The following is a 16,579-nucleotide window of genomic DNA, read 5'->3' on the forward strand; positions in this document are numbered from 1 at the left end:
AGAAACGGCCCCCCAGTCTGTCTTTCTCTGGGCTTTCTCCCCGCTCTGTGTGAAAGTGCCCCGTTCCCTCCTGAGTCTGGAACTCGTTTCACTCACCAGGACACAGCATCGTTCTGTCTCTTCCATGGGCAGTTTTTTGTCTGTACACTAACTTTTCTGAGCACACATTCCTGGGTGACAACTTTGAGCAGTTTGGGGGGCATCCCTGACTGGGCCCAGAATGTGTCATGCTCTGCGGTTGGCAGGTTTGCCCTAAACAGTAGTGACAAGTGCTGAGCGCTTGCTTCGTGTGTGCTCATTCAGTCTCCACACGGACCGTAGAAGGTGGGTGGTATTAATTCCTCATTTTAAATAGGAGAAAAGTGATATAAACTGAGGTGTAGAGAGATCAGTGACTTTCTAGAGGCACAGAGCTGGTGAATGGACAGTAAAACCACTCAGACCAGTCAAGTCCCTCAAGTCTGGTTTCCAGTGCATGTCCCAAGCAACAGGGAGGTGAAATCAGCAGTCACCTTGCTGAGCTGGGAGGGTGACGACTAAAGCAAGAATGGGGGGAAGACCTTCATCCTCAGTTTTTTATTATTACCCACAACCGAATTAACTATATCTTAAGCCAGATAAGCATGTGAATTAGTTTCCTATTGCTGCTGTAACAAATTACCTCAATCTTAATGACTTAAAGGATACAACCTGATTATCTTGTTCTGTAGGCATCTAAGGTAGGTGTCACTGGCTAGATGTCAGCAGAGCTGCATTCCTTTCTGGAGGCTCTGGGGGAGAATGTTCCCTTGCTCTTTGCCACCTGCATTCCTTGGCGTGTGGCCCCTTCCATCTTCAATGCCATGGTGGGTTGAGTCCTTTGACTCTTCTGCCTCCTTCTTCCACGTGTATGGACTCTTGTGATGACATTGAGCCCATTCAGTTAATCCAGGATAGTTTTTCCATTTTATTGTCAGCTGGCTAGCAACCTTAATTCCACCTGTATCCTTAGTTCCCCTTTGCTCTGTAAAATAGCATATTCACAGGTTCTGAGCATTAGGAGGTGGATATCGTCGGGGGCGCGGGGATGCACTCCACCTGCCACCACATGACGCTTTGCCCCTTTCACAAGTCAGTAGGGCAGCCACCACTCTGAACTCTCTTGTCCTTGGTCTGGGTTGCTTCCAAGGAGTGTGGTCCTTCTCATTCTTGTCAGCCACAGCTGGAACACAGCCTCCCGCCAGGTCCAGCCAGTTTGACATTGCCTGAGGCTGAGGCGCACTGAACCATGGGCTCAGGAATAGATTTCAGTTCTGTCTCTTGATGGAAGGAAGGATTCCCTCAAGGGCCCCCTTATCAGGAAAAGGTGCCACCCGGGCACTGTTGCAGACATAGTTTCTTCCTCCTGGAAACTGTCTTCCATTGACCTACTCCAAATGCTTGCTTCTGCTATACCTGCCTCCATCTCTGATGTGATTTGAGTGAATACTGTGTGCTAGATGCTTGGTCATTCTCAAGGCAATAGTAGCAATAGCTCTTTGCACCAATGATTACTGACCCCTAAATGCAAATACCTGCCATCTAAAATAGAGATGTTATTACATCAGAGTCTCTTGGGATGTAACTGCTGGAGGGTTCAGTGCAGGTGTTGTTACTAAATGCCTTCTGAAGAAAGAACAGAAACCAGACACATTTAGTAACAAGATCAAATCAGGCATAAAATGACGTTTCTCATGTATTCTCCATATCACTGAGAACACTCAAGGTGAGAGCAGCCCTAACCGGTTTGGCTCAGCAGATAGAGCGTCGGCCTGCGGACTCAAAGGTCCCAGGTTCGATTCCGGTCAAGGGCATGTACCTTGGGGGAGTGTGCAGGAGGCATCTCATCGGTGTTTCTCTCTCATTGATGTTTCTAAACTATCTATCCCTCTCCCTTCCTCTCTGTAAAAAATCAATAAAATATATTTAAAAAAAAAAAAAAAAGATGAGAGCAAACCATTCGACTGGAAGAGCTGTCTGGGCTGGAAATTGGCAGTCAACGGGCAGGTCCCCTGTTAGTACAGGCTCCGTCAGGTGGCTGTCCCCACTGTGTGGGACCTATCTGATAAGTTTACTTCTGGCATTTTGCTCAGTTTTTAAAACTCTCATTTCGCTAATTAAAAACCCTCAGAAAGCCGTAGCCGTTTGGGCTCAGTGGACAGAGCGTCAGCCTGCGAACTGAAGGGTCCCGGGTTTGATTCCGGTCAGGGGCACATGCCCAGGTTGTGGGCTCGGTCCCCAGTAGGGGGTGTGCAGGAGGCAGCCAATCAGTGATTCTCTCTCGTCATTAGTGTTTCTATCTCTTCCTCTCCCTTCCTCTCCGAAATCAATAAAAATATATTTAAAAAAAAACAAACCCTAAGAAAGCATCAGAACTCTTAAAATTTCTCTCATTTGCACTCTAGCATTTTTCCCTTGGGTGGTGTCACCCCTCACCGCACCTGTGACTAGGAGCCCCATTGCTCAGTGTTACTCATCACTGATCGTGTCTCGTCATTTTATACTGGTCAGGAGTATTGCCGTTTATAGTGATTTAACTTACGCCTTTCACTGAATGTTTTGTCACTTAAGTCATTCACACAAAGCCCCACAAATAAGTGAGCAGGCTATGTAAAGAGATCTTATCTCTACCTTCCTTCCCCGATCAGTCCCAAAACCATGATAAACACTGATTTTAAAGTCTCTGTTTCTTCCTGGGGTTGCCTGCTTCACTTGCCCCTTTCAAGGTGGGGTGTTCTGATATCCCCCTCCTCAGCCACAGCTTGTCCTTGGTACTGGCTTCCGATTCTGTCTCTAGCCCAGACCTCATTTCTGAGCTGCTGTGGGTATCTGGCCTTCATGGTTGACTTAATCCTCATAAAGTCCTTATAAGTGAGTGGCTAAACACTATATTTTATGATTGCCATGTCTTCTTGACTCTCCATTTTCCAATTTGCTATAAGCTGTATCGCTAGCAGTTGGGGAGCTTTGTTTAAAGAGAAAAATGTAAAATGTTCCACTTGAGAGAATTAAAACAGGAGTCAATAAGAATCACATATTTACAGCATAACATGAAGCATGAATAACACATGTTATATCTTAAGGTAAAAGTTCAGAACAAAGAGAGGAGTGACTAGGTGAAGAAGGGGTGGAGATAGAGGAGAGGACAGAGGTAGATGAGATGAGGGTGTTATCAGTTGGGTGTTAGTGGCGTATAGCAACTGAAGGTTTTAATCACAGTTGTTAGTAGAGATGTTACTAATACTTGACTCATTGAAGGCTAGCGTCAAGCCAGAGCTGGAGTATGGCACCATTTTATTGATCGGTTTTACAAAAAGAGAAAAACCCCTGATTACACGGGCTGGAGCAATCACTTGACCTTTTGTTCAACCCATCTGGAATTTCTTCAAGGTTAAGTTAGCTTTTCCCTTAAACCACTGTTCATAGATAAAATATATGAACAATATATGTTTCTCTCTCATTATGGATGGTTCTGTCTCTCCCTTTCCCCTCCCCTCCTAAATCAATCAAAAAATATATTAAGCCCTAACTGGTTTAGCTCAGTGGATAGAGCGTCGGCCTGAGGACTGAAAGGTCCCAGGTTCGATTCCGGTCAAGGGCATGTACCTTGGTTGCGGGCACATCCCCAGTGGGAGGTGTGCAGGAGGCAGCTGATCGGTGTTTCTCTCTCATCGATGTTTCTAACTTTCTATCCCTCTCCCTTCCTCTCTGTACAAAATCAATAAAATATATTTAAAAATATATATATATATATATATATTAAATAGAACACTGACAGGTCTTCTTCATTCCACCCCCGCACTGAGGCCTCATCTCTGAGCGAGGTGGCTTTGGGCTACTAGTATCAGGGTTCAGTAAATGACAGTCAACTGCAAGATGAAGGCTTTTAATGGACCCCAAACTAACAAAGCAACTGTTTTTTCAAAAAGGACATTTTTAAGGACAACAGGGAAATTTGCATGTGGTCTATGTATTAGCTGATACTGTGGAATTAATGTTATTTTTATTAATGTGGTCATGACATGGCAGTGGAAATAGTCCACGTATTTTGGTCCATCTGAAGTAGGGGTGCATGACAAAAGCCTGGGATTTGCCACCAGGGAAATGCTAACAGATAAAGCATATTTGACCAAATTTTGGAAATGGTTGAATCGAGGTGATGGATATCAGTGGGGCTCAGTATTCGGTCCTCTACATTGACAGTGATTGGGAATATTCACGGTGACTTCGTAAGTGTTTGATCTGCCCTCCGGAGCCCAGAGTTGAGCTGTGTCTGCAAAACAGTGTGCTTATCCTGTCACAGCCACCAGATCACAGGCATCTGTTGGAAAGTGCGCTGCCACCAACCCAGAGCCAGGGAAGCCAGATACCATCCTGAAGCTGCGTTTTTACCATTTGCCTTCAGCTTATCCAGAGCTATTGATTCTGGAGTGAGGACTAAGATGTTGATCTATATAGAGTTGATTTCACCAGCCCCAGAGAATGGAGAGATGGCCTTTAAAAAAAAAATATATATATATATATATATTTTATTGATTTTTTTACAGAGAGGAAGGGAGAGAGATAGAGAGTTAGAAATATCGATGAGAGAGAAACATCGATCAGCTGCCTCCTGCACATCTCCCACTGGGGATGTGCCCGCAACCCAGGTACATGCCCTTGACCGGAATCGAACCCGGGACCTTTCAGTCCACAGGCCGACGCTCTATCCACTGAGCCAAACCGGTTTCGGCGAGATGGCCTTTTTTAAAAAATTATTTTTAATGTGTTTTTATTGACTTTCTTTTATTATTGTTAAAAAATCTTTATTGTTGAAAGTATTACATATGTTCCCTTTTTTCTCCCATTGACCCCTTATAGCCCACCCAGGCTCCCCGCCCCAGCCCTTTATCCTATTGTTTGTGTCCGTGGGTTATGTATATATGCATATAAGTTCTTTGGTTGATCTCTTCCCACACATCCCCGCCTTCCCTCTGAGATTCAACAGTCTGTTTCATGCTTCTGTGTCTCTGGATTCATTTTGTTAATCAGTTTATTTTGTTCATTAGATTCCACATATGAGTGAGATCATGTGATACTTATCTTTCTCTGACTGGCTTATTTTGCTTAGCATAATACTCTCCAGGTCCCTCCATGGTGTAAATGTACTACAGCTTTTTTATCCACTCATCTACTGATAGGCACTTGGGCTGTTTACAGATCTTAGCTATTGTAAAATGGGTTGCTATGAACATGGGGTGCATACTTTCTTTCTGATTAGTGTTTTGGGTTTCTTAGGATATACTATCCCTAGAAGTGGGATCACTGGGTCAAATGGCAGTCCCATATTTATTTATTTTTTCTTTTTAAATCTTTATTATTGAGAATATTACAGATGTTCCCCTTTTCCCCCCAATTGCCCACCCCCCTCCACCCGGTTCCTGCCCCACCCCAGGCCTTCACGACCCTACTGTCCTGTTTATAGGTAAGATCTTTGGTTATCTCTTCCACACCCACTCCCCTTCCCTCTGAGATTCATCAGTCCATTCCATGCTTCTGTGCCTCTGATTATATTTTATTCACCAGTTTATTTTGTTCATTAGATTTATTGTTCATTTTGATTTTTAGATTAGATTGTTGATAGATAAAATATATGAACAATATATTTTCTTTCCCCCCCCACCCCCCCCCCTCCCCGCGCCATTTTGGCTGCTTCCCTGTGTTTGTTTCTATGTATTAGGTAGAGCTGCTCAGTCTCCTAGAATTGGTAGAGTGCCCTTGTGTGGTAGAGGTCCTATGGCTCAGCCTCCCCAGTCACCTGAGCTGGGGGGCACTCTAGGTGCACCCCTGTGTGGGCTGTGTGCATAGTCTTGTAGGTGAGCCTTGATGGCTGTTGATGTCGCTGGGAGGAGTTGACCCCCAGGCCAGGCTGTGGGACCAGCTGCAGCTACAGTGGAGAGCTGCTGTGCAGGAAATACCCCTATGCAGCAGGACTTGCTAGTGGGGCTTTGGTGCTCACTGAGTCTGCCTCTCGGGTGTGTTGCATGTGGGTGTGTAGAGTTGTAATCTACTGTGGTCTAAGGCTGTCCACTGGGTGCCACTGCCTGGGGCCACCCAGCAGGAACTACAGAGAGATCTGCTATCTGTATTGGGCTTAGAGATGCCCAGGAAAGGCCTGACCAGGCCGGCTGTGGAACAAGGCGGGCTGATGCTAATGCTGGGTCTTGGGCCTTTTGTTGATAGCTTTGACACCAGCTGCTGCTTGTTTGAGAGATTTGTTTGGGAGATTTTAGCAAAGTCTGAAGCCTGAGCCAGGACAGGCCATTGATTTGGAAAAGCAGCTGCAAATTGATTGGGGTCTCAGGGAATCCCCAAGGCAGAGCAAACAGTGTGCTGACTGAGACTCAGATATGGCTGCCAGTCAGCCCTGTGACAGGGGAGGTCCCGGCACAGGAACAGTGACCACTATGAGCACCCCTGTCTGGGAAAAAGCCGCCCCCGAGTTCCTGCCACCATGCCAGACAATCTAGTTCCTCCCCATGTGTCTGGTTCCCCAGCGCTGGAGCTTGGAAGAAGTGGGACCCTGTAAGTGTGTGCACGAGCCCTTTAAGGGGAACCCCTGGGATCCCAGCAGTCTCCTTGTCACTTAGCCACAATCCCCCTGCTTTTTACAGCCTGTAGTTGCATGGACTTCTCTTCCCAGTTCTGGAACCCTAGGCTGGGACCCCTTGCTCCGCACTGGCAGCCTCCATAGAGACACCTCCCTCCCAATTAAAAAAACACAACGGCACACGTGGCTGTCAAACCAGCCCGTTCCACTGCTCCTACCAGTCTCGGTGCTTTCTTCATTTCTCTAGTTGTAGGACTTTTGTTCAGCCAGCTTTCGGGCAGTTCTGCATGGTGGTTGCTCTGTATTTTAGTTGTCATGTTGCTGTGGTTGCGGGAGGCTGCGAGTACGGGCGTTTACCTATGCAGCCATCTTGGTTCGCTCTTCATTTATTTTCTTGTTCTTAAAGCAAATGTGCTCTCCCGGGCGTCTGTCCCGTATTTAATTGTTTTAAGAAACTCCATACTGTTTTTTTTATAATGGCTGCACCAATCTGCATTCCCACCAGCAGTGTACTAGGGTTCCCTTTTCTTTACAACTTTGCCAGTACTTGTCATTTGTTGATGGTAACCATTCTGACAGGTGTTTTAATTTGTCGTTTTAATTTGCATCTCTCTGATGATCAATGACTTTGAGGATTTTTTTATATGTCTCTTGGCCATCTATATGTCCACTTTTGAGAAGTGTCTATTTAGGTCCTCTGCCCATTTTTTAATTGGATTGTCTGTCTTCCTTTAGTTAAGTTGAATGAGTTCCTTTTATAGTTTGGGTATTAACCTTTATCAGATGTATCATTGGCTAATATGTTCCCCCATACAGTGGGCTCCCTGTTTATTTTGTTGATAGTTTCTTTTTGCTGTGCAGAAAATTTTTATTTTGATGTAATCCCATTTGTTTATTTTCTCCTTAGTTTCTTTTGCCCTAAGAGATGTATCCATAAACACATTACTATGAGAAATGTCAGAGACTTTGCTGCTATGGCTTCTCCTAGGGCTTTTATTGTTTCACGTCTTACATTTAAGTTATCCATTTTAAGTTTATTCTAGTGTATGTTATAAGTTGGTGGTCTAGTTTCATATTTTTGCATGTACCAGTCCAATTTTCCCAGTGCCATTTACTGAAGAGACTGTCTTGACTCCATTGTATGCTCTTCATTCCTTTATCAAATATTAATTGAATGTAATGGCTTGGGTCGATTTCTGGGGTCTCTGTTCTGTTCCATTGATCTATATATCTGTTCTTGTTCCAGTAGCAGGCTGTTTTGATTACAGTGGCTTAGTAATATAACTTGATATCTGGTATTGTGATCCCTCCAACTTGGTTTTTTCTTAAGATTGCTATGGCTATTTCAGGATTTTTTAGTTCCATATAAGTTTTTGGAGTATTTATTTTAGATCTGTGAAATATGCCATTGGTAATTTAATAGGGATTGCATTGAATCTATAGATTGCTTTGGGTGGTATGGACATTTTAATGATGTTAATTCTATCAATCCATGAACATGGTGTAGTCTTCCATTTCTTTATATCTTCCTCTATCTCTTTTTTCAATGTCCTGTAGTTTTCAGAGTACAAATCTTTTTGGTTGCTATAGTAAATAGGGTTGTTTGTTTTCTTTCTCTTTCTGAGAATTCATTATTGATATATAAAAATGCCATTGATTTCTGAGTGTTAACTTTGTATCCTGCTTTATTTATTATGTTGAGGTATGATCACTCTATTCCCAGCTGTCCTGTTTTTTAATTTTTTTTTCCTTTTTGGTTCTTTGATTGAGTGATTTTTTTTCTACCCTGTCTTCTAATTCACTGATCCAATACTCGGTTCCCCTAATCTGCTGTGTGTTCCTCCCCACTGTGTTTTTTATTAGTGTTATGTTATTCTTCATAGTTACTGTATTTTTTCTCATGCTGTTGAGCATCTTTGCCATCATTATTCTGAACTGTATGTCTGATAAATTTCTTATTTCCATTTCATTTAGCTTTTCTTCTGGAGAATGCTCTTGTTCTTTCATTTGGGGCTTGTTTGAGGGGCTGCCTATTTGGGTTTGTGTCTGTGTATTAGATAGATCTACTATGCCTCCCAAGCTGTAATGTAAGACAGTGTCAGACGCTGTTTCTAACTGCCCCTGAATACCCTGTTTGCAGCTATCAGCAATCCACAGCTTGTGGTTCCCTATGTTGGGGCTGGGTGCCTTTGGAAAGGACCAAGATGTGCACCAAGATCTGCTTTTCCTAGCCCTGGGCCCAAATTAGATCAGGCAAAGACTCAAAGCCTGCAGAGTTCCATGTCTGCCTGCATTCTGATTGTATTCAGTCTTGATTAGCCTCTGGCTATAGACCACACTGTGGGGTAAGAGGTTTTCCAACAGGATGGGGCAATTACTTCTGCCTGCAGGTGGATTGTTATTCTTAGTCTCTTAATGGGTCTTGGAAACTCCACAGGAAGGGGTAAGAGGTTTTCCCAATAGAGTGGGGCAACTGCCTTTCCCCAAGCAAAACCACCTAGATCCCAAAGGTCCACTGGAGAAAGATGTCCTCTGCAGTGTGAGGGAATGACTCAGCACAGCGCATGAAACCAGGGTGTCTGCCTTCTGATGTCTAACCCTAGAGCCCCCAACCCTGGCTTCTGCTCACACAACTCCAGTCCACTCTGCCAAGGTGAGTGGCTGCCCCCAAAATTTTGTGCATTGGCTCTTTATGAGTGTGCCAGCATTTTCAGTCATCTATTGCTGGCAGACAGCAGTCCTGCTGCTTTTTATAGCCAGATGTTATGTGAGCAACTTTCTCAGGTCTGGTGCTGTGTGAAAGGGAGCCCAGCTTGTGCTGTAGGCTCCAGAGTTCTCAGTGGGAACCCCCACAGCTGCTGTCTATGGGAGCCCCACCAACCCTCCTTTTGTGCCTCCACACTTCCTATCAGTCTCTGTTTGGTCTCTGCTTTCTTTCTTTTCTTTTTTTTCTAAATATATTTTTATTGATTTCAGAGAGGAAGGGAGAGGAGAGAGAGTCAGAAACATCAATGATGAGATAGGATTGTTGATTGGCTGCCTCCTGCATGCCCCACAGTAGGGATCAAGCCCGCAACCCAGGCATGTGCCCTTGACCGGAATCAAACCTGGGACCCTTCAGTCCACAGGCCAATGCTCCATCTACTGAGCCAAACCAGCGAGGACCGGTCTACACTTTCTGTCCTTGGTTATCAGGGTTCTCTCCAGATTTTCTGTATTTTTGTTGTAATTCCAGTTTGGTCCTGGGAGTGTGTCAGTGTAGCTTCCACTTATGTCACCACCGTTTTTGGAATCCACTGTTTTTATTGATTTGAGAGAGGGAAGGAGAGAGAGAGAGAAAGACACATCACTGTGATAGAGAAACATCGATTGTTTGCCTCCCATATGCACCCTGACTGGGAATGTAATCCAAAACTTTTTGGTGCAGGGGAGGACACTCAGCCAACGGAGCCACCTGGCCAAGGAAAGTTGGCCTTCTTTGAAACAAAACCTTCTCACTTTGTTTTGTAGGACCACCATGAGGCCTCAGACCTTCTATGATGGGAGTCACTCCTGTGCCAGAGGAGTGTGCCACATCCCAATGGCTGAGCCGTTCTGCCCCAAAACGAGAGAGGTTTGTAATCTGTCTGGAAAGTACACTAAAATAAATTGTAAGGGCTTGGGTTGGCATTTAGAGTTAGATTAATCTATACTAATAAAAGGGTAATATGCTAATTCGACTGGATGTCTTCTGGATGACCATCCAGACATCCTGACAAAGTCGGGCCCAGGTGAAGCCGCCTGCCCCTGCAGCCAGCCAGAGGGAAGGAAGCCCGGGTCCTGGGGGTGACTGCAGCCGGCTGGAGGAAGAAATCCTGGGTCCTGGTGCAGGGCCAAGGCAGAGGCGGTTAGGGGCAATCAGGTTGGCAGGCAGAGGTGGTTAGGGGCGATCAGGCAGGCAGGCAGGTGAGTGGTTAGGAGCCAGCAGCCTCTGATTGCGAGAGGCAATCCAGACATCCCCCGAGGGTTCCCGGATTGGAGAGGGTGCAGGCCAGGCTGAGGGGACACCCCACTCTCCCATGCACAAAATTCACTGGGCCTCGCTAATAAGCACATGGTCCCGATTTCTCTCAAGTTTACGTCCTATGCGAGGTTTTGTGAAAGTTGTTTCCCTTTGCTAATAATGCTTTCACTACTGTCAGTCATTTGTAAGCTGAATCACTCAAAGTAGCAACCTACCTTCTTTATAAGTCTTGATTTTGCTGTCAGGATACTTTTTAAATAATTTAGTGTAGACTAGCATATTAGTCAAGAGTTTATAGTCTGGAACCAGCTGAATGACTAACATGTGTAGGTATTTATATTCTGTATATTAATTTAAAAATTGATCTCACTAGCTAGTACATCACTGACAATGCTTCTAATCTGTTGCGTTGCACCTGAATTCCAAACTTGGAATATATGAAAAATACTATGCATGGAGCAAGAGACGGAATTTTGAATTGTGATAGCCACTTTTATTCTCTGAGGGCTAAGGCCTGATGCCGACTTCTGTGGGGCTGCCCGCTTTGTTGTGAGATTTTACTCTAATCCCAGAGAGAAGGCTGGAGAGTAATGGCCAAACTCAGCTCAAACGTAAATGATGACAACCTGACAATGCATAGAACAGCAATAATAATAATTTGATTCATAAATGCAGTTACCAGTCATTGGACGTTTCTATACTAATATACATTTCTAGGTATTAACTCTTTTATCCCCCACACAGTCCTACAATGTACATGTGATTATTACCTTCATTTTACAAATGAGAAAACTGAAGCTCGGAGGTGTTAAGTAACTTTCCCAGTGACACACAGCTATTATGCTGAAGAGCAGAGAAAGTAAACTAATTTCAACACCTGCATATGGAAAGCAGCTTTTATATTCACCCCTGCATCACCATGTAAAACCAGTTTCCATGTAGTCAACGGCATCTTAACCTCACCCTACTCTAAAAAACCCCACAAACAACGAAATCTAGAATGCACGGTAAGGGTTTGCGGGGAGCCATTTGAGGTGTACCACTGTACATTTAAGTGGCAGGTTCAGTGTGTGTGTATGTATGTATTTAAATGTATATGTTTCTGGGTAGTTATCAGCAGAATATATCAGAATGCTGCCAGTCTTCCCTCTGAAACATGGATCTACCCACACAATAAATTTGCTCTCCAGCAAAAACTAGATGTGTGTAAAATTCTTGTCCATTTCGCCCTAGCTGGTTTGGCTCGGTGGATTGAGTGTCAGCCTGCGGACCCAAAGGTCCCAAGTTTGATTCCAGTCAAGGGCACATGCCTGGGTTGCAGGCTCAGTCCAACGTGCAGGAGGCAGCCAATCAATGATTCCCTCTGATCATTGATGTTTCTATCTCTCTCTTCTTCTCCCTTCCTCTCTGAAATAAATAATAATATTTAAAAAAAAAATTCTTGTCCATTTCAAAATGGGGGCAGTTTGGGAAGGAATACGGTAGACGAGGGAGAGAGTGTAGCAGATCGAAGATCTTTTCGCAGGCAGAAAATAGTAACGTACAGTAATATTAGGGGTAGAAGTAGGCGGTGGAAGTGCTAGTGATGCATACAGAGCACATGTAAATGTGGTGGCTGGTGGAAGTTGCCAGTAGTAGAACGTGGCCTCCCTTGTAGATTTGTGTTAAAATGTGTATAAATATGTAAGGAGATGAATATGAGAATATTTATGTGCGAAAAGAGTGTTTCCCTTGGGAAGGTGAACTGCGTCATGGGGGCATGGGTGGAAGAATAATACCATTTTGTTCCCTGCAGATGTTACCTATTCCAAAATAAGTGTCACTTCTAGTCATTTTAGGAGGTGATTTGATAGATACTCCGAGAGTTTTGACTCATGAAATGTATTTTGCCTGGTGATCTGATATTGCTAATATTTTAGAGACAAGGATGATAGATACAGGAGTTCCATTATGATAACTCGAGACATGGAAATGAGAGCAGCTTAACCTCAGACCCAGAAATCTCTCAGCTTGACTTTTGTGTTTCTGACACCTTAGGGTGTTGGTGCAAAGTGGTGGTTCAAGCAGAGAGGCCCCAGTGCGCATCCAGGCACCTCTACGTCCTTCTCCTCCCATCACGGCCCCCACCTCCCAGGGTGATGGCGAGGACCTCTTGCCTCAGCCGTTGGTAGCTATGATCTTCCTCCACTGATCTCTAGAAGCGCTCTAGGTTGGCTGAGACAGACAGCTCGGTTATTTGGGATTTTAAAAGACATTTAATGAAGACAGGGCAGTGCTTGTTATATAACTTTTTTTTAATCCTCACCCAAGGATATGTTTTTATTGATGGGAGAGGGAGAAGGGGAAGGAGAGACAGACAGACAGAAACATCAGTGTGAGAGAGAAACATTGATTAGTTCCCTCCCATACGTGCCTGGACTAGGGATTGAACCCACAACCTTTTTCATGTACGGGATGACACTCCAGCCAACTGAGCCACCCGACCAGGGCTGGTTATAAATTAATTTTGAAAAAAGGAGGGGAGGCATGATTTAGGCCCCAGCATTTATAACCTTTACTCTTTGGGGAAAAGCTTTGGTTACGCATAGTCTTATTTTTAACACATATAGAATAAAGAAACATGAAGTAGCATCAACTATTCATTGTCTGTGGCTTGTCGTGGTTCTAAATTTGGAATTACCAAAGCTCTTGTTAAAATTTTTTCACCCAATGTCATAGTATAGCATAAGTTGTTTTTTAAGGAAATGGATTAATTTACTTATGTGGTTCAGACATGAGCAGGCAAGATTTTCCCTAGATTGGAGCCTTCTATTGAGCGTGAGTCACTGCATTTTATATATATATAGTCTCTTTCTCTCTCTCTCTCTCTCTCTCTCTCTCTCTCTCTCTCTCTCCCCCCTCCCTGTTCACAAATTTGTGCACAGGTGGGATCAGGCTGGGCCAGCCCGGGGGAGGGGCTGCGGGCAGTTGGCAGGCCGGCCCTTCCCCCTGGTTGAACTCCGGTCGAGGGGACAATTTGCATATTAGCTTTTTATTATATAGGATGGTATCTCAGGAAGCTTTGCCAATTATTTGGTGAACCTAGAGAAGCTGCTGGTACAATAAATCCTCACTTAACCTTGTCCATAGGTTCTTGGAAACTGTGTCTTTATGCAAAATGATACATAACTAAACCAATTTTACCTTAGGCTGAGATAGACAAGAGTTAAGTCCTTGTGGCATATTTCCAGTGACAGAAACATCACCAAACTTCTAAATATAAAGATCCCCAAAACTCTTCTAATATGAAACATTGAAATAAATGTGAGCTATACATCATTTAAGGAAGGTGAATAAAAACAAGTAAGATAGTTATTTCCCAGCCCATTTATTCTCGATCAGGATCATAGGTGGCCAGAGCTTATCTGAGCAGCTCAGGGCACCAGGCGGGGCCCACTCTGGACTGGATGCCCTTTCATCGCAGGGTGCACTCACAGGCACTCACACTCACGCTGGGACAATGTAGATACAACCTAAGCTCACATCTTCAGGATGTAGGAGGAAACCTGAGTCCCTAGAGAAAACCCACGCAGGGATGGAGAGAGCAAACACACTCCACCCAGACAGGGGCCCATTGGGAATCGATCTTTTTTCCTCTTCAATGTTCTAATGAAACAACATTGTTTGGGGACCTGCTGTGCTTCTAATAGAAAGAAGACCAGTTTAGCATTTATATGTTTACAGTGTCTCTGACACAATTCTGTGCTGTATATCTTTAGCTCATTTAATCCTCACACTATCCCTTGAGTTATATACAGTATTATTATCCCATTTTACAGGTGAGAAAACTACGACAAAGGTTAAGTGAATTTCCAGCAGTCCTCAATTAACAGTTAAGTTTAAAAGACTAATTTTTTTCTTTTTTTAATTAGAAAGGAATGTTGAAGCACAGGCTAAGATACGTCTATCCCTGGACAGAAAATAATCAGCATGGGCCCATTCTGTTTTTACTGTATGTCCTTGCAGAGGCAACAGGCAAAAGAGATTATAGAGTAATTACTTTCTAACTAAAAAAAAAAAAAAAAGCTTTTACAGAAGTCTGCAGACTTTTCACAAAAGAGCAAAGAGAATGAATTTCTCAGGAGCTTAGAAACGGTTATCCGCACATCTCTCTGAGAAGATGTGATGAGGGGCGCCACCTGCGCTGAGCCTGGAGATTAAAAGCTCCGTCTCAAGTCCTTGCTCACACCCCAGCTTTGTCGCTTCAAGCTGTGAAGAAGTACATGCGATGAAAACTTGTAAACACATTCCTGGTGCGTAGGAAAAGCTCACTGTTCTCTTTCGTAGCTGTGAGCTGTATGTGCAGAGGCGGGGGACACAGGGTGTGCGCGTGGTTGAGGGTCTGGGAGACTGTGAGGCTCCCAGGTTCTCTCTGAGGGTCGGCAGCTACTAGGCTTTTATAATAAAGATCTTTAACGACTCAACCTTTTACATTTCAGGGGAAAATAAAATAGTAAGCTGGACTTAGGTTTGCATGTTTTGCATTTGAGGTTCCTTCTCTTCTAGGTCCTGACAGAGACTGCTAAGAAGCTAGGACTCCGGTACCACTCCAAAGGGACCATGCTCACGATTGAAGGGCCACGTTTTAGTTCACGGGCAGAGAGCATCATGTTTCGCACCTGGGGGGCAGATGTTATCAACATGACCACAGTTCCAGAGGTGGTTCTTGCTAAGGAGGCTGGACTTTGCTATGCAAGTATCGCCATGGCAACAGATTATGATTGCTGGAAGGAGCACGAGGAAGTGGTAGGTGGAATTCTCTCCAGAGCACGTATGGCCTGACTTGCCAGGTGCCATGAGCCCCGGTATGAAAGGATCTTCACTATGCGTTTCTATTGCATTCTTTCCAGAAAGTACCTTTCTTCCAGGTTTTAAAGTCAACTTTTAATACATCGTCGTTAAGTATTACCAGATATTTTCTATAGTTGACTTTGGAAAGTAAGGATCAGGATCTTCAGAGCAAAGAAAAAAACACTTTTATCCAAGGATTAGCAATGAACTGTACATTGTAGGCATGCTGGGAATCATGTTGAGATTTGGGCCTTATTTTAAGGATCAAGGTCCTGGTTGTAATTTCCTTGTGCTGTGCTACTGTTTGTGCTCTTTTTTTTTTTTCAAAGGAAAAAAACTTAACTGTTTCTTAATATCTTTCTGGTAAGTGGGCTCTATTCATAGCTATCTGTTTACCCTACCATGACTGGATACCATGCTCGGTGTGGGAGTAACCAAAACAAGTTGGTAAGGAGCCCGCCAGCATTCTGTGGTTTTCACGGAGAGGGGGAGGTGGGTGGTTAGAGGTTAAGCAAACGAATGTGAGAAAGCTCAGGTGAGATACACATATGAATCCAGTTGACTCAGCCGAGTATTTGCAGTCAGGGAAGCTTCCTTACGTGATGGGAAAGGTGGGCATGCTTGAGTGGAGAGGAGGGGAGGGAGCAAGAAGGAAGCAGAGCTGTGGAGACTGTGTTTTCAGATGGGAAGTCAGTAAGAGGTTTTAGGTAATAAAAACGGCACGGTCCGGCCAGACGGTTGAGGTCAGGCTTCCAGAACAAATACTTTCATTGTGAAAAATTTGGAACATCTCCAAAAGTAGAGAGTCTAGTATAATAAACCCCAGTGACCCATCACCCAGCCTTCCAGGTATCGGCCATGGCCCACTTTGTGTCATACATATGCCCCTACCCTTCTTTCTTCCCTGCCTTCATAAGTAAATAGTTTTTATAAAGGCCTTTTTAAAATATATCTATACTTCTAATAGGGTAATATGCCAATTGGTCGGGACACTGTCATGTAATGACCAGTCAGCAGGAGGGCAGGGTAGCGAGCTACATGCGGTGGAGAGCTACGAATCGCGGTGGGCAGGGTGGACAGCTGAGGCAAGCAGCAGCAAGCTACTCACGCACGGATTCGTGCACAGGGCCACTAGTGTG

The 16,579-nt window shown here is 44.3% G+C and overlaps 1 protein-coding gene across 2 annotated transcripts in view; it reads left to right on the plus strand.

The window, feature by feature from the left end:
- Positions 1-16,579, plus strand: part of MTAP (methylthioadenosine phosphorylase) — a 48,708-nt gene that overhangs the window by 23,092 nt on the left and 9,037 nt on the right. For both annotated transcript variants that reach the window (XM_006098120.3, XM_014463774.2), the window contains 2 exons: positions 10,118-10,220; positions 15,156-15,395. In XM_006098120.3, the coding sequence (XP_006098182.1) occupies positions 10,118-10,220; positions 15,156-15,395 (343 nt within the window). The remainder of the gene's footprint in view (positions 1-10,117; positions 10,221-15,155; positions 15,396-16,579) is intronic.

Source organism: Myotis lucifugus, unplaced genomic scaffold (assembly GCF_000147115.1).
Source record: "Myotis lucifugus unplaced genomic scaffold, Myoluc2.0 scaffold_221, whole genome shotgun sequence".
NCBI lineage: Eukaryota > Metazoa > Chordata > Mammalia > Chiroptera > Vespertilionidae > Myotis > Myotis lucifugus.